At 48.2% G+C, this 22,793-nt stretch overlaps 2 protein-coding genes across 6 annotated transcripts in view; one reads left to right on the top strand and one right to left on the bottom strand.

The window, feature by feature from the left end:
* Nucleotides 1-408: 408 nt before the first annotated feature.
* On the bottom strand, nucleotides 409-21,290 carry DUSP3 (dual specificity phosphatase 3). Its single transcript, XM_035135365.2, has 3 exons — nucleotides 21,035-21,290; nucleotides 7,889-8,115; nucleotides 409-3,680 (listed from the first exon to the last, which is right to left on the bottom strand). Exons 1-3 carry the CDS (start codon nucleotides 21,154-21,156, stop codon nucleotides 3,472-3,474), a joined length of 558 nt encoding a protein of 185 aa, XP_034991256.1. The 5' UTR covers nucleotides 21,157-21,290; the 3' UTR covers nucleotides 409-3,471.
* Nucleotides 21,291-21,370: 80 nt separating this feature from the next.
* The window catches only part of LOC118094740 (ras-related protein Rab-18-B), a 45,035-nt gene continuing 43,612 nt past the window's right edge, over nucleotides 21,371-22,793 (top strand). For all 5 annotated transcript variants that reach the window (XR_009558444.1, XM_060281415.1, XM_060281414.1 and 2 more), the window contains exon 1: nucleotides 21,371-21,720. Coding sequence is in view for 4 of the 5 variants with exons in the window: in XM_060281415.1 (XP_060137398.1) it covers nucleotides 21,620-21,720 (101 nt within the window). In the remaining variant the exon portion in view is untranslated. The remainder of the gene's footprint in view (nucleotides 21,721-22,793) is intronic.

Raw genomic sequence — 22,793 nt, 5'->3', positions numbered from 1 at the left:
GACAATGCTAATCATCGTCTGCCGGGCCTGGACGGCACCCATAGCATTTGCTGTGGCCTCATTGATCGAAAATCCCTGGACATTTGAGAAATAAGGAGAGCTTGGAGCCAGCCTCAGAGGTCAAAGTTATTACAGCATCCTCCCTGGAGTCAGTGGATGAAGAGAAACCCTCCAAGTGTTCTGATTTACCTGGGACAGTCCCAGAAGCTGTCCTGGTTTCCGATTTGATCCCAGACTGTCCCACTTGCCCTTTCTGAAGGATGTCCTTATTTACGGCTGAGAAAGGTTGGAGGGGATGCAATTGGGTGTCCCTCTTTTCACACACACACCCTTTTTGGGGGGAGAGGGGAGTCCCGGGCAAACCCCGCAGTCCCCCTACACACCCACAAAAGACACACATCAGAGGAGTGTAATGCCACACAAATACTTTATTGGACACAGGTGGGTCATCTCTCCTCCCACAAGAGACAACAATCACATCAAACATAAAAGATGGCAACACACATCCTTCTGGTAACTTATTCCCCCCCCCCTTTCCATCATCCGAGGTGGGCACTGCCCAATGGCCGCTCAGCCCCTTCCACTTTTTCTCACTGAAGTAGCCCCTTCCCCAAATACATTAATTCTGAACCATTCATTCCCGGTGAGCGCTATACCCTCCAACATCCAGGCATTTGGAGTTTCGGCAGTCAACACCTCTCTGGAGTTCTGCAGTGCCGTTCTCTGGCTGAAAAATGCATATAGGAATATATGCATTGCAGGTTAAAATAACACCCAAACAAACGTATATTATATTAGTGTTGGGGTGGGAAAATGCACACCAAAATACTGGTGAATTTTGGCGAGGGCTTTTGGCATGATGAACTGAATGGAGGATTGGGGAAATGAGAAACTGAAATGCACAAATTCATCCAACCTCACTACAGCGAGAGGTCAAAGCCCAACCCTTTGACCTCCCTCTACCCTGTTCCGACACCCGAAGGGAAGAGAAATGAACTGGGGAAAGTGATCCCAATAGAGCTGGTTGGGAACACTGGAAGCTGTCTTAAACATGGTCAAACCTCTGGCCCACCCAGCTCAGTACTGGCCACACTGACTGGCAGCAGCTCTTTCAAAAGGGGAGGTCCTTTTCAGCTCTACCTGGAGACGCCGGGGATTGATCTGGGGGCCTTTTTAGACACAGGACACGTGCTCTGCTGTTGAAGGGGTTCCAACCCCGTTCCCAACACCCCAAACACAATTGTGGTCTGCCTTTCTGAATCCTACGCAATGTCCCCAACCTAGTGGTGATCTGGGGTTATTGCAGTTGTAGGAGGGAAGAACACTCACTGACAGACACCTACAAAAGGAAGCGCCCTCTGTTTCTAAGGCAGGGAAGAAAAAAATGGAGCTCAGAAAAATCCATCCAGTGAAATATCAGCTCAGCTCTATGACATGGAGCAAATACCACTATTTCCCATGTATAAGAAGGCTCCTGTTTTTCTGAACCCAAAATTAAGAAATCAATATTTTTGGGTTGACAAAGCTCTTGAGCTTTTGGGGGCCAATCGCCCCTTCAAGTTGTTGATCGCCATGCTGAAAACCGTGCATAAGATAGCCCCCCATGTAAAAGAAGACACCCCCCCAATTTTTTTACTCAAAAAATTAAGGAAAGAAAACATCTTCTACACGGTACGTAGCCAAAATCGAACAGAAACAAGAATTCCTACACTCAAAACAAGGTTGTGCATGCTTGAAGCCGAGAGAGAGTGTGAGAGGGTGCATCTTTACAGATCAGCTTATTTGACCTCATTCGTTTCACTTCCACAATTGAGGATTTTAAAATTGCCATCACTGGAGGAAGCCAGGCCAAAAAAAAAAAAGCTGATTTCCAATATCCCCAGTTGCAGGGGTGACCCTTTGGATGTTGTGAGGACTACAATTCCCATCATCCATTCTCACTGGCCCTGCTAGATCACGATTCCCCATCACTGCCTTATCGGACCAGCAGACGCCATCTTTTAAGTATAGCTAGGCACTGACACACACACACCCCTTCACGCCAAACACATTTAGGCAACAACCTGGCGACTTTGTCCTACGACTCCCCGGAACTTGAGTGGCCACATGCGGCTGGTGCGCCACCCGACACATTCCTGGGGTACAGGATCCCAAACCGCTACCCCGCTGGCCTTTAAATAATAATCATAGTAAATCTGCTTTGGACACACACAAAAACGTGAGTACAGCTATTATCAACGATCTATATACAAAAGGCTACTTGCCTCAATAGCGTGTTCTCAAATGGCTTTTCTTCATTGCTTGTGTGCATATTTTATATATATTATATTAGTGTATTTTATATATACTGTATATATATTCTCTATAGCCAGATGCTCATATGAAACACAGCGAATATACAAAAAGATTACATGGTTAGCAGAGAGTGCGTTTCTATCTATTTACAGTAATGCGACTTCCCCATCTCGTAATTCTCCGAAAGGTCAGACCAAGCATGAGCGGGGTGGGGGGTGGGGAGAGATATGGGGCAGCCGGTGCTTCTCTAAAAGAAAAATGTGGGGAGTGTGTGTGTGTGTGTGTAGGCAACTGGCTCTGCGTGCCTGCCTGCTTCCCATCCGCTCCGGGTTTGCTCCCGTTAGGAGCCGATTTCTCTCTTTGCTGCAGCCTCATTTGGATGAGAGAGAAAAACACAACCCAAAAGTGAGAGTGCATAGCATCACAGCTAAGCAGCGGAACATGGGTGGAAGCTGAGTGGGGTCAAATGGCAAGCTGGGCTTAACCGGGTGGGACTCCTGGCTCTGAAAAACCTCACAAGGTCCAAGCGTTTGAGCCAGGAGCCCAACACCTAACCAGCTTGATTGCCCAAGGTCAGCAGCTTTGAGGGGGGCTTTTCAAGACAGCCCAGGTGGACCCTGCACAGAGACCATATGGACTAGGAACCTAGCTCTGCTAAGTTACCACCCTTTGGCACATGCTGTTAGCAAGGTATAAAAGCGGCACGTTTGGGCCAGGGGGTGGGGTAGTCCTTGGCCCCTCAACACGTAAATGAAAAAAAGGCCCTCCAGATTTAACCCCCGGAGGAGGAGGAGGAGGCACAGCAAACAAGAGGGCGGCAAGCGAGGACCACCTGCGCCGGTAGTGATCTGGCAACGTGAACACTCGACTTTATCAAAGGCCTTCACAGCTGTGGTGCAAAAAGGAACTCCAAACAAAATCGCACAAACAAAATCACACACGTTATATTGGGCGGATTCCAAACTAAGAGAGAGAGAAAAGACACAAGAGACAAGCCAGCGCGCCTGGGCGCTGGGTGTTTCAATATTGCAGCAGTGCCCTCTGGCGCCACCCAGGGCAGCAGGAGAAACCAGAAGGGGACCCCTGCCTCCCTCGCGCGGCCTGGCAGTTGGAGCTGGCAACCGAAAGCAACAAACGGGAGTTCCGGCAAGAGAGGGCAAGCGGTGGTGGCCGGCGTTACGGCTTCTTCAGCTTGCCTTCCTTCACCAATCGGTCGTTGAGCTGGCACAGCTGCCTAAGGAAGCCATCGTTGGGGCCGATCTCCCGCTTCTGCCGGACAGTGCTGACCGCACACTTGACATCCATGTTCTGCCGCAGCATGAGGTAAGCGATGACCAGTGTCGGCGAGCGGCTGTAGCCTTCGCGGCAGTGGACAAACACCCGGCCTAAGAGGGGAAGAAGAAAAGCGAAAAGCCGGTGTAGTTGAAATATGTGACAACTGGGGGCTCATGGAAGCTTACATGCAAGTGTGTGTGTTTATGTATGTGTAAAATGGAGTCCTGATGCCAGGGGGGGCACAGAATCACAGAATTGTAGAGTTGGAAGGAGCCACGAGGATCATCTACTCCAGGCTTCCTCAACCTCGGCCCTCCAGATGTTTTTGGCCTACAACTCCCATGATCCCTAGCTAGCAGGGCCAGTGGTCAGGGATGATGGGAATTGTAGTCTCAAAACATCTGGAGGGCCGAGGTTGAGGAAGCCTGATCTAGTCCCACCTGCTGCAACGCAGGAATCTTTTGGCCCAATGTGGGGCTCAAACCCATGACCCTGAGATTAGCAAGCTGCAAAAGAAAAGCAAATGGGGTAGGAAGAGACAGAAGAGAGATTCTGAAGGGAGGTGACAATCCGCCACCCAGCATTCTGATAGGGTATCAGAGGAAGCTGTCTTACACCGAGTCCTACCATTGGGTCCATCGAGTGCAGTACTGTCTATCTACATTGGCTGTTGTGGGCAGGTTGGACACAGAGGAATGGTGGGCGCAACCAGCTGAGGAACCTTCAAGGGAAGAAGGCTCAGAGCCCCGGGGAGTGGTGGTAGGATGGCCACGAGTGGTCAGAGGGAGCAGGTTGTGAAGAGGAGGTGTCAGAAGCTGGAGAGGTAGCAGGGCTTAGTGAGAAGGGAGAGTCTGTGGCAGAGAAAAGCCCAGAAGATTGAGGAGAGTGGGATGAGGGAGGCCAAGAGGCAGAGACGAGCCAGGCTGGTGAAGAGGCAAAGGTGTCTCCTTCTTCTGCTACAACAAGCTCTGTTCCCCCCTTGTCACCTAGAACCAGAAGAGGCATGGAAAAGGCGGAGGAGAAGTTAGCACCACTCAGGAACAGTCTCAGATTGCTTGGGAAGGACCTGGGGGGGGGGGGAAGGAGACTTAGGAAACTGTGCGAAGGTGGGTCAAGACCTACCGAGAAGAGTTGTGGTGCTCATTAGGTTCGCAACTCATACTTTGTGTCAGCGGTAGACAAACTAAGGTCCGAGGGCCAGATCCGGCCCAATTGCCCTCTGGATCCAGCCCGCGAACGGTTCTGCAATCGCCGCTTGGATCGGTGCGAATGCCATTTCCCCCCCTTTTTTCGGGAGCCTTTTTTTGCGATTCCCCCCCCCTCCTGAAAACGGCAGCCTCTCCTCCCTCCTTCTCCCTGCCCTGCAGAGGAAGGCAGCTGGGCTTTGATAAGAAGCCTCGCCGCCCACCTGCCGACCTCTCCCCATGGCCATGCCGTGGGCTGGAGCTTGGCATGCCTGCTGGCCCCACACCTGGGGCCCGGGAAAGCTGACCCAAAGAGGAGAGGTGCCGCCGGGCAGAGCAGCAGAGGAGGTAGCCAGGGGGAGGGGAGGGGCTGGGGGAGAGAGGGGGAGAGAGAGAAGCCCCCTCCGCCGCATGCACGTGCGCACACACACACACACACACACACACACAGAGTCTGGCCTACCACTAGGTCTGGGGGGCGGTGAACTGGCCCCCTCCAAAAAAACCGGTTTGCTGCCCCCTGATCTGTGTGATCTATTGCTGGCTGGCTCCCTGACACTGGCTGCCAGCAGCTCTCCTGGATTTTCAGACAGCGGGAATTCCTAGCTGCCAAGAATTCATGGCTCTGCCCCTGAGCTATGGCCCTTTCTTTCACCCACTTCCTCAAATGCACCTTGGGAACTTTGCGGCAGGGTGTGGGAAAGAGAGGGAGAAGAGATGGCAGGCCAATTGGGACCAGAACAGCCAGCAAAGAAATAAGGGGAAGGGTGTCCCCAGTTTACACCCCTATCTGTCCAAAACACTGGACTTTTCCAGAACAGATCCCAAGCAGGCTTCACCCCAACCCAACGCTTTTCATTAATTCAGACAGGATTTAGGCCGTCTTAAACGGGGACATTCATAAATGAGGTGTAACCTCCAGGACAGGAATAAGACTTAATGATGAACTGAGATTGGGGTAGGTTTTCCTCACTACAAGAATGTGTTAGGACTGTTTGGCTTTGGGGAAGGAAAGAAAGAAAGAAAAAAGCAGCATCACTCGGCCACGTTCATGAATTTACATATTATACTTTTCTATTTATACTTTTTATTTTCTTTTTTCGCAAGCTGCTCCGAGTTCTCGCTGCGGATGAGCAGAATAGCAATGCTTAAATAGCAAGAACAAATGACAAGAATTCCAACACTCCAGGGAACTCTCACTCGCCCACAGGGTCCAACTGGCTTTCTTTGTTCGGAAAATGAAATCTCCTTCGAGGTGTGGGGAAAGGACAAACTGTCCAGGCTGTCGCTATTTTCGGGTGGGATCCAATTACGAAATTGCCCCAAAATGAGGGCTTGAGAAGCTTTGCCTTTGAGGGAACGAGAGCAAAGCCACATGTGGGCCGCATAGGAACACGTTAAGCCACAAGGAGGGGGTTGGACTAGATGACCATTGGTGCCCCTTCCAACTCTACAATTATGAGATTCTACGAGTCTTGTGTCCCCTTGAAGACTATGATGGCATAAATCTTTCGTGGAAACTAGATAACAAAAGCTTATGCCACAAGCCAGCCAGCCAGTCCCGCCCCCCCCCCCCCAATATCCTGGTTCCCTCCAGATTCTCACATTGTTTCAGAAGGCAAAAAGGTTGTTAGTTTCGCTTTAAAATGCGAACACAATCAAATTTCTAACCCAAACCTAACAGGGAGAAAGGAATGCCGAAGGTTAGCAGATGCCAATGCCAGTTTGGAAGAATTCTGTATGTAGAGGAGGCACCCACTGAGCTGCCTGGGGACTTGAAAACAGCTGCGCCGCAGATTCAAAATATGAATGAATCAGCAACAGCCGATTTAAACAGGCTGTCAAACCACAAGCAGTTGAAAGCCGAGGCCCGACTCCTCACTTCGTAAGAACCTAAGTGGGCCTTCTTGGTAGTGGCGCCCGCCCTGTGGAACACTCTCCCACCAGATGTCAAAGAAATAAACAACTACCTGACTTTTAGAAGACATCTGAAGGCAGCCCTGTTTAGGGAAGGTTTTAATGTTTGATGTTTAAAATATTCTGTTGGGAGCTGGCCAGAGTGGCTGGGGAAACCCAGCCAGATGGGCAGGATATAAATAAGAATTATTATTATTTATTATTATTATTATTATTATTATTATTATTATTATTATTATTATTACCACCGGTATCATCATTATTATTATTAGCAAGGAATTTCAGACCAGAGGGTAGAAACTTGAGGCAGCCCTAAACAACCCTTTTTAATAATAATAATTGTTGTTATTATTATTAATGTTTGATGTTTTATTGTGTTTTTAGTATTCTGTTTGGAGCTGGCCAGAGTGGCTGGGGAAACCCAGACAGATGGGCGGGGTATAAACAATTTTATTATTATTATTATTATTACTACTATTATTATTATGAAGCAGCCAATGGCCCGCCGAGTCCAGCGTTGTGTTCTTACAGTCGCCAGCCAGATGCTTATATGGGAAGCCTTGAAGCAGGATTTGAGCAGAAGAGTTGTCTCCCCTCCTGAGGTTTCCAGCAATTGGCATTCAGAAGAAGCCTTGCTGCTCCCTCCCGCACAACCCAGCTCAAATATAAAAAAAGCACAGAATCCGCCATCAATCTGAAAGCGATCCTCAGTCACCAGACAAAAGCTGTACTCTCGGTGAGAATAATGGGGTATACTTGACATGTTTCTCCTGCTGATCTTCCCACGCTGCCGCTGATTCCCTTACATTCATGCCCCCTTAAAATTCCACACAAACACACACACGTCCTGGAGATGAGAAGGATCACAAAAATCCAGGCTGACAAGGGACTAAGAGGCCACTGGTCCAGACCAGCTGCTCCTCAACTGGTGTCCTCCTGCTGTTTTTAGACTACAACTCCCTGATGGAGCAAGCAGGACACCAGATTGGAAAGGCTGGTTCGGACTCTCCAGTCTGCCCTCCTCCTTTGCACTCAAGGCTACCGTGCAACGCAAAGAGCAACCAAATGCATTTGTAAACAGTGGACAGGGAAATAGCAAGGGAGGGCCATGGTGTAGCTTGGCCCGCAGAGCGCAGCAGAATGCAGTTCAGCAGGACAAGCAGTCCATTCCCATAGCAGAGGAACGGGTTCTCGCAGCTGTGACAGGCGCCTCTCACCATCTTTCTGTGCCAACGCCTTCTCGATGAAATCGGCGGCTTCCTCAAAGTAGCGGCTGAGGTTGAACTCCTGCGTGTCGTTGGCCTTGATGCCATGATAGGTGATGCCTGTGCCTTCGTAGAACTCGGCGTTGGTGTTCACATGCATGAAAGACTTGCCTTCTGCCGCGTTCAGGATGTGGGTGATGCCCAGGCGTTGCAGGCGCATAACATTCTTGGCTATGAACCTGTAACGGGAAGATTGAGTTATGCCGTGTGTGTGTGTGTGTGTGTGTGTGTGCGTGTAATTTTTATTACATTGTCTGTTTTACGTTTTAGAATATTCACTTAAAGAACCTTAGAATATCAATGACTTCCCTTCCTCTCTTCCCATGGTTCATTTTGCACAACATAAATACCTGCATATTTCATACAAACTAACCATTCGGTATTCCATCACTACATCCATCAAAACCTATTTACACTGTTGAATTTATCTTAATGCTGCCAGCGTTTTCAAACAAACACAATTGCCCTCCATATATTCAAATAAGCATTTCCCAATCTTCTTTAAACGTACGCTCTTCTTGTTCTCTTATCTATATATATGTTAGGTCCGCAAGTTGCACATGTTCTATCAGTTTAAGTTGCCAATATTCTTTAGTCGGGGCTATGAGCTACAGTAGTGGCATACATAAATAACCTTTTCTGACACCTGGGAATTTCCACCTGAGTTATCCCCAACAAAAAGGTTTTAGGGTTTGTTTGTTTTTTTAAAGTATTTTTGTAAAATATGCAGGAATCTATGATATGTAAAATGAGCTATGGGAAGAGAAGAATAGAAGTATTGATATTTTAAGGATGTGAAATGAGTACTGTATCTTAAATTGTAAAACAGAAAACTTAATACAAATTATATACCCCCCCCCCCAAAAGGAAGTTGTTTCAAGGATTGGCCAACTGCTGGATGGGGTGTCAATAACTCTTTTACCCCAGGCAAGAATAAAGCGGTGCTTGTTCACACACACTGTGTGTGGTTCGATTTTATTGTCCTCTCCCATCATTTTGAGCAGGGAACCGTACGCTCAGTTGTGGCATTTAAGCAAAGCGAGCTGCCTTATGCATAGCCAGAACATTGTTCCATCCAGCTCAGTGTTGTCCAGAGGCTCTCCAGGATTTGGGACCAGGATCTTTCCCCGCCCTACCTGGAGATGCCGGGAATTGAGCCCAGGACCTTCTGAATCAGGGGTTCCCAAACTAAGGCCTGGAGACCGGATCCGGCCCAATCGCCTTCTAAATCCGGCCCGTGGACAGTCCGGGAACCAGCATGTTTTTGCACAAGTAGAATGTATCCTTTTGCAGTGGTACCTCAGTTTACAAACACAATTGGTTCCAGAAGTCTGTACTTAACCTGAAGCGAACTTAACCTGAAGCGAACTTTCCCATTGAAAGTAATGGAAAGTGGATTAATCAGTTCCAGACAGGTCCGCGGACTACTTAAACTGAAAATACTCAAACCGAGGCGTACTTAAACCGAGGTATGACTGTATTTAAAATGCATCTCTGGGTTATTTGTGGGGCATAGGAATTCGTTAATATTTTTCTTCCAAAATATAGTCCGGCCCCCCACAAGGCCCGAGGGACAGTGGACTGGCCCCCTGCTGAAAAAGTTTGCTGACCCGTGTTCTGAATGCAAAGCAGGTGCTCTGCCACTGAGCTATGTCGCTTCCCCAAGGCATTTAGTGACCAGTGGCAGAGCTTCATGCTCCGGCACTGGGGGCGGGGCTGACGCCTGTTCTGGGGCCAGGGTGTGCCTCCCGGAGGGGAGGGGCACACGTTCTGGGGCGGGCGCCCGTGATGGAGCCCCTTGGAGCCCACCGCTCGGGGCGGCCCGCCCCCACCGCCCCTATCTTCCTACGCCCGTTAGTGACCTTTTTCAGATATAACGCTATACCAGGGATGAGGAACCCAAATTGTGCCCGATCGCAGGGCTGAATGACCAATCTTTCGATCCGTTGGTCCTCCAGCGTCTTAACCTCTCTGCAGGGCAGGTGCTCCTCCCTATTCCTCAAATCCCTTCCCCACAAATAAATAAAACCTCTGAACAGCGACACCAAGGGACAAAACTGCCAGTGCCGACAGGAGAGCAAAATCTGGAACACGGCAACAAAAAACAAAAATGAACAGCACCAACATCAAGTGTCCTTTCCTCTTGAAACTGCTGCATTGATGGGAACAATTTGCTCCAAAAGTGATGAGGCAGCGTTATAGACTGGGGTGGGGGGCTTGTCTTTGGGGGAGGGAGGAGGGGGCGGAACAGAAGAACGTGATGGTCAGCACAACCTTGAAGGCACACGCTTGTCTACCCCGACCTGCCACACAGAGAGATGAGTTCAAATGACCAAGTTAAAAAGTTGAGAGACACGCAAGCTTTTTGCTCGTACGCGGAGCCGCTACGCTCTCCCTTTGCGAGAGCTGTTTCTGAAGTGGGAATTCGCCACTGCTCCTTGTTTTGTTCGAAACTGGTAAACCACGGTTGCCGGCTTCTGAACGACCCGATTTATTAAACCCAGTTCAAACAAGGATTTAATGTTCTCCGATGTTCAAAAGCCGCTAACCATTGTTTCTCAGTTCAGATGAAAACGGGAAACTATGGTTAACCTCTTGCGGGCATGTATTCTGGAACCCAGAACAATCGGGGGTCACAGATTCTACAGTTGCCTGTGTAGTCCCTTCCTCTGTATATGGCAATGCTGGGGGGAGAGGATAATCGCATAACCCCCCTGATGTAGCCTCCAGAACTTACATTTAATAATGCCTGAAGGCCAACCGTTTGAACTGAGCCATTGGCCTGTCTAAAAGGTCTCTTGATCCACAAACCCCTTAGAGCAGTGTTCCTCAACCTTGGGCCTCCAGCTGCTTTGGGACTACAACTCCCATCATACTGAGCTAGCAGGACCAGTGGCTGGGGATGATGGGAGTTGTAGTCCCAAAACAGCTGAAGGCCCAAGGTTGAGGAGCACTGCCTTAGAGGACAACACAGACTTTTTGTGCTGAAAGCAACAGTTCTGGAGAAGCAGGGGGAAAGGGGGGGGGGAGAGAAGAGACCTTTCTTGCAGCAATCCCCAAAGAGGGCCATAAACTCCTGCCTGCTCTAAATCTGGAGCTCGTCCTAGCAAGTCTTGTAATATTACTCCAGCCGCCGGATCAACATTACCCTCTGCAGAATATTACACTAGCAAAGAGAGAGACTGCTTGTCACCAGTGAGAGAAATGTCAGAAAGCTCTTGGTATAAAAAGACTGGCTTAAGGGACAGAAGATTTGCCACAGAGTAGAAAATTCAGATCTGTGGCAGAGGAGACTATGTTCCTCAACCAATACATTGTGAACTCACACAAAAAGCCAAGGTAGCCCATGAATTATAGAAATCTATTACATAAACAAAACTTTGAAACAATTTTTTAAAAAATTGATCAGAGCCCAGTGGCCAATAGATTCATCTTCATATGCAAAGGCCCTGAACAAACTGGATATAAAAATCAATTAAAATAAAATAACATGTGCAGTTGCATGAAACAAATATTTCCCCAAAGCCAATTATCTGCGGCCAGATGAGTTTCAACTAATCCATCTTCTTTAGTGGCAGATAAAGAATGCCAAACACCAGCACGGGCAGGAACCCAGGAGGTAGAATCATATTTAGGATAGGCCATGATTGCAACGGCAAAAATCCAAAGCAAAATTTGTAGACCCTGTAGTCTTCAAAAAGAAGCATTGGTCAACCCTGCCCCCGAAAAGCTTGCATTCACATAGAATCATAGAATTCATAGAGTTGGAAGGGACCACAAGGGTCAGCTAGTCCAGCCCCCTGCAATGCCGGGATCTTTCTCCCAACGTGGGGCTCGAACCCACAACCCTGAGATTGAGAGCCTCATGCTCTACTGACCGGGCACCACAGTTCAAGAAGGATACTGAGGAGGGAGAAAGGTTGTTTTCTGCTGCTCCAGAGAAGCGGACACGGAGCAATGGATTCAAGCTACAAGAAAGAAGATTCCACCTAAACATTAGGAAGAACTTCCTGACAGTAAGAGCTGTTCGACAGTGGAATTTGCTGCCAAGAAGTGTGGTGGAGTCTCCTTCTTTGGAGGTCTTTAAGCGGAGGCTTGACAGCCATATGTCAAGAATGCTTTGATGGTGTTTCCTGCTTGGCAGGGGGTTGGACTGGATGGCCCTTGTGGTATCTTCCAACTCTATGATTCTATGACTGTGCTATCTCCCAGGTGTAAAACACCATTGTGTAGTTTATAGCAGCCCTGCAATGTACTGTGGTATTAAACCTCTACTGCAGGACTCAGCTACATTAGTATTTTTTTTTCAATGCATTATAACACTGTGACATCAGATGGAGCTGTAGAGTTTGATCCTTCGGCAACATGAATTCCTATTATCGATGAGCTTTACAACACATTTCCCTGAAATGCTTTTTTAAAAAAATGTGTCTAGATCCAGCCACAGGCTTAGCAGAAGCTGTGATAATGCAGGAGCGCTGCAAGTTGGAGGGTTTGTGATGAAAGAGCATCTTACCGCAGCTCCACAATACCATCCTGTTGTTAATATTGCAGGTCAGAGACGCAGCTTAGGTGTGTCTGAATTCCCACCGGAAAATTCGCCCCAGAGTTCTCAGGTTGCAGCAAAGGTCCATCTACTTAAACTGCCTTCTCGGGTCGAGCCAAGCACCCCACTGAATTTGCAAGTCCCATTCTTCACTGGCTTCCAGGAAGCGTTCTAGCTCTTTTCAACGATAAAAAAACTAAAGAAATCCACATTGTACATGAAGATGGACCCGAGTTGCAACAGGGACTCCTGCCTTTGATGTTAACTTTACTTTTTCACACACACACACACACACACACACACACACACACACACCATCACCACTTTCATCCACACCTACACACCAGGGATACACTACTCCCGTAGTTGTGTTCCATTCCATTCCATTCCTTTTTTTTCTCTTTTTCTTTTTGGAATATACTAGCTCAGCTCAGCGAGGAGGAATTAAAGAACCTTTTAATGAGGGTGAAAGAGGAGAGCGCAAAATATGGTCTGAAGCTCAACATCAAAAAAACCAAGATAATGGCCACTGGTCCCATCACCTCCTGGCAAATAGAAGGGGAAGAAATGGAGGCAGTGAGAGATTTTACTTTCTTGGGCTCCTTGATCACTGCAGATGGTGACAGCAGTCACGAAATTAAAAGACGCCTGCTTCTTGGGAGAAAAGCAATGACAAACCTAGACAGCATCTTAAAAAGCAGAGACATCACCTTGCCGACAAAGGTCCGTATACCGTGTTTCTCATATTATAAGACATGTCTTATATTTATTTTTCCCTTTAAAAAAGACACTATGGCTTAGTGGTGGTCCATGGCATCCTCACCACACCCCAGGTAGCAATGGGTGTGCTACCAGCAGCAGGAGAAGGCGAACAGCACTGCCTTCTCCAAGCATGCCGGGAAATTGCAAGGTCCCTGCAAAAGAAAAGAACTTGGGTACTGCAGGAACAAGGATCAGAATCAGGAGAATTCTTATTTGCATCAGCCACTAGCCATAGCAATAAAAGGAAAGAAAATGTACTGAAGATAGAGGTAAAAACTTAACTATACAAAATACATCTGGGAGGTTTTCGTCAATGTGGCAGAAGTGCATCTATTGCACAAAAACAAAAGGGTCTGAGAAGAGCCTTTGGGTTGTTCCTTAGGAACATATGTAGGAGCAAAAGTGTTGAGGCACCCTCAATTACACCTTCATCTAACCTTCAGGTTTTAATTAACACTCCTTGCTCCCGTCTTCCCTGGACCGTTTACCTATTTTTTTCTTTCCTTTTTCTTTTTGCAGACGCTGCATTTCTGCATCCTGAATTTCTAGTTCAGAGCAGTCTGACCTTTTACTTCGACTTGTATTAAAATGCACAGAGTTCATTGGTGCCCTGCTTAGTTAGCACTCCTGTATCAATGACCTCGTCAGCATTTGTACCAATCAATGTCTTCTTCAAACATCTTCTTCAATGACTTAAAAAACAACAACAAACATTTCTTCCTGATTTCAAATACATAGAGGAAACTGGATCTGCACTACTGAGAATCACCAATGTATTTCATCAAATTCTCTCTTTTTCTGAACTGAGAGACAGTGGTCCACCACTGTGCTGAAAGGCTTGGGTTCAAGTTCCCTCCTCTGCCAAGTACTCACTGTGTGTGTGAGCTTAGGAAAATCAACACGGTCACCTCAAATGTAAATCTAACTCACAGACATCATGCCAAAGAATAGTTAACCATAGTTTGGAGCAATGTTTGACTTGACAAACCATGGTTTTCAACTTACCAGCAAACCATAATCAGAAACCATGGTCTGGAGTGAGCTTGCAAACCACAGCATGTGTGTTGTTGGTGTTGTTGTTGTTATCATCATTCTTTTTATTTATTAAATTTCTACACAGTGGTACCTTGGAAGTCGAACAGAATCCGTTCCGGAAGTCCGCTCAACTTCCAAAACGTTCGGAAAGTAAGGCGCAGCTTCTGATTGGCTGCAGGAAGCTGCTGCAGCCAATCGGAAGCTGCGGAGCTCACGTCGGATGTTCGGGTTCCAAAGAACGTCCGAAAACCGGAACTATCACTTCCGGTTTTTGATCGTTCAGGGGCCGAAACTTACACGTAACAAGGCATACGAGTTCCGAGGTACGACTGTACTGCCCTTCATCTAAGGATCACATAGCAGTTTACAATATAAAAACACAAAAATGCATACCACCATAACAAACAAAAACCACACCTCCCTCCAGTTTAAAATGCCATAGATTGCTTAATTAGCCAAAGGCCTGGAAGATGAGGAACAAGGATGCCAATCGTGTTTTGCATGTTGTCAGACTCAACAAACCAAAGGGGCTGTTGATCCGCCTCGAGGCTGATGCATCAAGAAACTGGAAAAGTGATCAAGATGACCAGGGAAAACAAGCAAGTACAGTAGTCTAAAAATGGTTTGCCTGTACATTTCCATGCTCAAACTAGGGTTTGAGTTATTAACTACAGTTAGCGGTATGCAAACCACGGCTAGGCATGGTGTAGGGTTATTGTTGGAAAGACACAAAACATTTCAAAGTGCTTTGGAAATTAAAAGCGCCATGTAAACCCATAAGTTGCAATTATGCCCTGAGGGTACCAGGATTTAAGAGCACGTGAACTTAAAAGTATCTGCCTACGGCTTCCAACACTGCACACATAAGTAAGACCCTGCGCAGCCATTATGACCTCTGGGTCTTTGCTAGGGGTGGGGAGAGTGTGACCCCAAAATATTGTTTGACTCCAGCTTTCATGAACCCCAATCTGGAGGGCCTCACACCCTATGTGCTCACAGACAGGAATAATAATAATAATAATAATAATAATAATAATAATAATAATAATAATAATAATTTATTATTTGTACCCCGCTCATCCGGCTGGGTTTCCCCAACCACTCTGGGCGGCTTCCAAGAAACATTAAAATACATTAAAATGTCACACATTAAAAACTTCCCTAAACAGGGTTGCCTTCAGATGTCTTCTAAATGCCAGGTAGTTGTTTATCTCTTTGACATCTGATGGGAGGGCATTCCACAGGGCGGGCGCCACCACCGAGAAGGCCCTCTGCCTGGTTCCCTGTAACCTCACTTCTCGCAGTGAGGGAACCGCCAGAAGGCCCTCGGAGCTGCACCTCAGTGTCCGGGCTGAGTGATGGGGGTGGAGACGCTCCTTCAGGTATAGTCAAGGCCGTTTAGGGCTTTAAAGGTCAGCACCAACACTTGTGCTCGGAAACGTACTGGGAGCCAATGTTGGTCTTTCAGGACCGGTGTTATATGGTCTCAGCAGCCGCTCCCAGTCACAGATTAATCCCAGATTAATATCCCGATTCACATAAAGGACTCTTCCACTGAAACGACCAAGGACACTATATACTGATATATTGCAATGGCTGGATCTAGACGCATCCAAGAAGCATTTCAGCTAAATGTGTTGGAAACGTACGAGAAATCGGGTTGGCAAAAACGGAACTCCACAGCGCCACCCGCTGTCGCAGTGTTATAATGCATATATTTCTTTGCCGATGTAAGCTGAGTCCGATGTCTGACATAAGGATGGAACTGTGTAGAGGCATTGGCTGGCTTCACAGTTTTCCCCGCATTGTGATTTTTGCATAGTGCGTGCACGCACACACACACACACACACACACACACACACCATGATTCGCGATATATTGCCAGATCAAAAATTATGAATCCCATATCGCAATATGGACTTCAAACCGGTTTTGGACAATATATTGATATATCTCCCAGCCCAAAACATATTTCCTGTGTTCATATAAATATTGCCTGACATTTCTGCATGGCAGACCTGGAGCTGGGTTAGATTTGATCTGGCTAAAGCTGCGGCCTACGAACTTCAGCAGCTCAGTCCAAAAGGTCCGCTCAATGTTTGGCGGTTCTTTAGTTGAGATTCCTCAGGGTCCCTTCCAACCCCACAAATCTACGATTCTACGACGTTTGCCTCTGGTCGAACTGGAATAGGGCTACACATGGCCTTTTCAAAAAGGTGATCCAGGGCGCCACTCACAGGGCACCCCAGCAAGTACTAAAAATGGAGGGCTAAACTAAGGCCTACGCCTGCAGTGGAACGAGGCGGGAAAGCTGTGAGGTGACGGAATGAGCAGGGGGGCAGCCATTTTGAAACGCAATCCCCTGCAATGTAAAAAGTTCCCTGACAGCAGAAGGATGACCGAGCAAAGCAAAGTTCAAGTCAGCCTCTTATCGGCTCTGCTGATTTTCTTCTTGTAATAAGTTTTTGTTTGGTTTAAGAAACGTATTACGAGAAGAAAATCAGCAGTGCCGATAAAAGGCTGACTTGAACTTTGCTTTGCTCGGTCATCCTTCTGCTGTCAGGGAACTTTTTACATTGCAATGTAGGCGAGCATTCAAATCCCTTTGCGATATGAAGAAGTACATTCCATGTTGTCGCTTCAGGATTTTTCATCCCGCCGTATGGATGGATCCAGGCCTTAACTCATACCCTCCAACATTTCTCCAATGGAAATAGGGACATCCTATTCAATAATAATAGTACTGTATTAATAATGATGATTTATAGCAGGGGTCCCCAAACTAAGGGCCGGGGGCCGGATGCGGCCCAATCGCCTTCTAAATCCGGCCCGCGGACGGTCCGGGAATCAGCATGTTTTTACATGAGTAGAATGTGTCCTTTTATTTTAAATGCATCTCTGGGTTATTTGTGGGGCCTGCCTGGTGTTTTTACATAAGTAGAATGTGTCCTTTTATTTTAAATGCATCTCTGGGTTATTTGTGGGGCATAGGAATTTGTTCATATTTTTTTTCCAAAATATAGTCTGCCCCCCCCCCCACAAGGTCTGAGGGATAGTGGACCGGCCGGCCCCCTGGTGAAAAAGTTTGCTGACCCCTGATTTATAGCCCACCCATCTGACTGGGTTGCCCCAGCCACTATGGGCGGCTTCCAACCTACATAAAAGTGAAATTAAAAAATGAAACATTAAAAAAAAACTTCCTTATACAAGGCTGCCTTCTAAAGGTTGTATCTCCTTGGTTCGGGGGGGGGGGTGTCGCATAACTCCATACCCTCTGACATTTCTCTGATGGAAATAGGGATGTCCTAAGGAAAATCGGGACATTCCGGGAGCAAATCAGAAACCTGGTTTTGTAAATCTGGGGCTGTCCCTGGAAAATAGTGACACGACCTGGAAGGTCTGCTAAACTTACAACGAGGGAAACCATGAGTCATTTTCAGACTCCGGATTGCAAATACCTGCCTTCTTGCTACTGTAAGCCAGCTGGCCTAGAAAATGCCACAATGCTGTTTGGGTATTACAGGTGACTTTATGGGAAAACGCCAAAGCTCAGCACTTGGAGTGCACAAATGCAGCAGGTTTTAAACACCGTCCCAAATTTTTAAAATTCCAAGAAGGAAGGATGAACAGCGAGGGGCTTCTCTTCAGGTATCCAGCCACTGCCAGAGCACTTTCAGAGTGTCACTGTTTTTGAGCGGGATTCAGTCAGATGCCAGCAAATTTGGGCTGTGCAGTTAGGGGGGAATGGGAGGCCCTTGCACAGCAAACCCACTTTCCCAAAGGATTGGACCTTTTACAAATAATGAGAGGGGAAACATACTTGCTTGACGCAACGCCAGCTAACGTTCCCACAAATAAATCAGAGGTCATTTGGATGTGGCCCCGGCCAGTAAGAGAAAATACTGAGCTGGGCAGCCTAATTTTATGGCCGTGCCTTGCATATAAGCTCGTGTGTTTCCAACTACGTAAGAAGGCGACACACCCAGACCTACTTGCTTTCCGGAAAAACCAGGCCGCAAGGAAGGAAGATGGTGCTGGAAGAGGGTAAAAGGGGGGCTTAAGGTAAAAGTAAAGGTAAAGGGGCCCCTGACCATCAGGTCCAGTCATGTCCGACTCTGGGGTTGCGGCGCTCATCTCGCTCTATAGGCCGAGGGAGCCGGCGTTTGTCCGCAGACAGCTTCCGGGTCATGTGGCCAGCATGACAAAGCTGCTTCTGGCGAACCAGAGCAGTGCACGGAAACGCCGTTTACCTTCCCGCCGGAGTGGTCCCTATTTATCTACTTGCACTTTTGATGTTTAGGGAAGCTTTTAATGTTTGATGGATTTCTGTATTTTGGTGTTTTGTTGGAAGCCGCCCAGTGGCTGGGGGAACCCGGCCAGATGGGCGGGGTATAAATAAATTATTATTATTATTATTATTATTATTATTATTATTATTATTAATGTGTTTTTGAACTGCTAGGTTGGCAGGAGCTGGGACTGAGCAACGGGAGCTCACCCCGTTGCAGGGATTCGAAGCGCCGACCTTCTGATCAGCAAGCCCTAGACTCTGTGGTTTAACCCACAGCACCACCCTGGGTCCCTTAAAAAAAAGGAGGGGGCTTATTTTAGGGCAGAAACGAGAAACCAACTCCCATCAGCCCCAGCCATCATTGGCAATGGCTAAGGATGATATAAATTGAAGTCCAATTACAGCTGAGTTATTGACTTGACTTGAGAGGTTGGGAGGCAGCATAGCTCAGTTGGTTACAGCATGCTGCTGATAACACCAAGGCTGCAGGTTCGATTCCTGTATGGGACAGCTGCATTTTTCTACATTGCAGGAGGTTGAACTAGATGATCTTCAGGATACCTCCCAACTCTACGATTCTGTAATAGTTATATCTTACCAGTCTCTGCAGCCACAGCAGGCGCTGTGATTCTCCAGCAGTTTGGTTTCACCCCCTGAAAGGCATACTTCATTGTCTCTCAAAACAGACAGATGGCCTAAAGTTTCCTCTCCAGATATGTGCACAGAAAGACTGGGGCCAATTCCTACCCTATTAAAAGTGTTTAATAGGACCTGCAAATCCTTACCATCTTCCAAAAGATAAGAGCAAAGAGCAGGTTGCAAAGCCCTGACAGAAGCCAAGGTACACGCCAGCCAACAAAGCTTTCTCATACAATTTACAGATACGAGGAAGGCAAAAGTCAGGGTTTTTGAAACATCACTTGTAGAAACATCCCAGTGCTAAGTCCTAAGGACATGTGGAGGCAGCCGCTAGTGCAACAGAGTTTAACTTCCTAGAACAAGATATCAAAATGGTTTAAAGGTAAAGGATGGATGGATGACTCTGGGGTTGCGGCGCTCACTTTGCTTTACTGGCCGAGGGAGCAGGTGTACAGCTTCCGGGTCATGTGGCCAGTATGAATAAGCCACCTGGCAAACCAGAGCAGCGCACGGAAACGCCGTTTACCTTCCGTTTACCTATTTATCTACTTGCACTTTGATGTGCTTTCGAACTGCTAGGTGAGCAGGAGCTGGGACCGAGCAACGGGAGCTCACCCCGTCGCGGAGATTCGAACCGCTGGCCTTCTGATCGGCAAGTCCGCCAAAACTATCACTGAAGTTTGATTACTTGCACTCAGCCTTTCCCAAAGATCTCTCCCTCCCTCTTCTCTCATGAAACGGAAGTATACCTGTTTTTATTTGGCAGATTGTGGACTTGGTTTTACCCACCACTTAAAAGTACAGGGCCTCCCCCCAAGAATACTGGGGATTATTGTTTCTTAAGTATACTGGGAATTATGGCTCTATGAGGGAGGAGCTATAGTTCCCAGGATTCTTGGCAGGGGTGCTTTAAATGTATGGTGTGTAGACACCCACAGAATGCATTTCTCTCAACATGACATGACCAAACCTCAGGGTTGAACACATTGGCGTAGCCAGGATTTATGTCAGGGGTTCAGGATTTATGTTGGGGGGGGGGGCGGATGGGCCAGAGTCAAGCTATCTGTGATGCGATGGGTTCAGTATTTTTGTTTATTTACTCGATGGCAGGGGGGAGCTGCCCCCTTGGGTTGAACAGAAGGTCCAATCTTCGACCCCTGGCATTTCGAGTATATCTGAAGGGTTACGGGAGTTGGAAAAGGCTGAACCTGAGACCCTGGAGAGCTGCTGCCAGCCAGAGTAGACAATATGGGTGCAGGTAAGACCAAGAGCATATCAAATCAGCTTCATATATTTGTACGCAGCAAATTTAGCGTCCCGGAGTCTCTCGCGTTTCCTTTGCCCTCCATCGGTTTGGCAGGGGCCTGGGTTCCAATCACCTGCAGGCATTTGGACAAGCGGCAATCACTTGCCTTCAGTCCCCCAAACTTTAACATAGGAGCAGCAGCAGCTCCAACCCAGAGGGCAATGAACACTTAGCGGCCCCACAGCCCTAAGAAGAGGTTCAACACTATAGGCACGATGACGGTAACAAAACCTGTCAACTGTAATAAATACCACGCGGAGGAGGGGGGTGGAGGTCCCTTGCTGTGTTACTGGAATTAGGGACCTTCCACTCCCTAATTCTCTGCCCCCCTTGCATCCCACCCCCACCACCAGCGTCCTCCCCGTTTTCCAGCCCACCACGCCGTCCTCAACCTGACCCCCCCCCTCGCCCCAGTTTTCATCTTTCCCAGGCCTACAGACAGCCACCCCACCCCAACCGGGGAGGGGACGGCGCTGGCGGGGTGGGGGTGGGGGTTGAGGTTTGGGGGAGAAACTCACGCGTTGCCCACGTGGATCCGGGGCGCCACCTCGTTGCTGTGCGCGCTGGGGAGGCTGTAGCAGCCGCTGCCGTTGGCCAGCAGGTCGTTGAGCTCTTCCACCGAAATCTGGAACTCTGACATGGCTCGCTCGCCCCGCCGCTATGGGCAGGGCTGCCTCCCCGCTCCTTTCCCCGGGCCCGGCCTGATAGGAGGGGCCGCGATCAGCTGGTGCGCGCCGGGCAACTCCCAGCGCCAGGCCGGGAGGAAGCGGACGAGTTCGTGCGCCCTGGGCGCACCGCCAGGAAAGCGCGGCGGCCCCGAGGACCCGTTTCCACCCGCCAGCTCCCTCTCTTAGGCCATCGATAGCGTACCCAGTTGCTCCATTCGGGAGTCACCCATCCCTATTTGCACCGCAGTCACACATACGGGCCAAATAGCTTCCCTTCCGTTTTTGTTATTTACTCCGGATTCGTTAAATCTTGGTGTTTATGGTTTAAAGCTACAGGTGCCCTCCTGAATTCGAGGTGTGCGGGAGAGGGATGGGTTCTATCTCTCTCGGCGGGAGCGAAAAAACCCCAACTGTTCCGCCTTGAGACAGCTTCTCATGCTCCGGAGGCGATTGGGCCTCCTGCTGGCCCGGCCCGGCTCCGAATCAAAGCTTAGCTATATGACGACCTTCTCCTGCTCCGGATCTCTTTTGTGCGGGTAAGGTGGGGGGAATCCCGCTTTTGAGCCCCTTCTCTGTGCCAACGCGTGGCTGTTAGTCCCAAGAGGAGAACCCTTTCATAGTGGACCTTGCCTTCTCGATTTCTACAGGAGCAATCAATACGAAATTCGGTCTGGTTTTGTACCCGCCGTGGAAGCCAGGCAATGGATCTCAGCGATTTAAAATACGTTTAGGATCTCAGCCTGAAGATGGGATCCTGTGCACTCATACGTGGGAGCAAATCCTGTAGGAATCAGTAGGCTACTATTTCTGCGAAAACTCCTTCTGGTGCATTAAAAAAAAAAATCAGGCACAGCACTCTTAGATCCCCTACAGTGGGGCTGGGGAACCTGCGGCCTTACCGATGCTGTTATACTCCAACTCCCATCAGCCTCCGCCAGCAACGTGGCGGATTGTCAGGGGATGATGGGAGTTGTAGTCCAGGAATATCTAGGGCCACCGGTCTGGGCACACTGCGCTATACGTAGCAGTGCATACTTCACATATACTGTATACAGTATTTGCAGGTTAAACCGTGATGCTGAAAGTGGGCTTGGGGACTGAGTCTAGTATCTGCCTTCAAGCAGAAGAATCATAGAATCTCAGAGTTGGAAGAGACCACAAGGGCCATCCAGTCCAACCCCCTGCCAAGCAGGAAACACCATCAAAGCATTCCTGACATATGGCTGTCAAGCCTCCGCTTAAAGACCTCCAAAGAAGGAGACTCCACCACACTCCTTGGCAGCAAATTCCACTGTCGAACAGCTCTTACTGTCAGGAAGTTCTTCCTAATGTTTAGGTGGAATCTTCTTTCTTGTCGTTTGAATCCATTGCTCCGTGTCCGCTTCTCTGGAGCAGCAGAAAACAACATTTCACCCTCTTCTATATGACATCCTTTTATATATTTGAACATGGCTATCATATCACTCCTTAACCTTCTCTTCTCCAGGCTAAACATACCCAGCTCCCTAAGCCGTTCCTCATAAGGCATCGTTTCCAGGCCTTTGACCATTTTGGTTGCCCTCCTCTGGACACGTTCCAGCTTATCTGTATCCTTCTTGAACTGTGGTGC

Source organism: Zootoca vivipara, chromosome 13 (assembly GCF_963506605.1).
Source record: "Zootoca vivipara chromosome 13, rZooViv1.1, whole genome shotgun sequence".
Lineage (NCBI taxonomy): Eukaryota > Metazoa > Chordata > Lepidosauria > Squamata > Lacertidae > Zootoca > Zootoca vivipara.
Note: the sequence above shows the minus strand (reverse complement) of the source record. Positions and strands in the feature narration are given on the sequence as shown.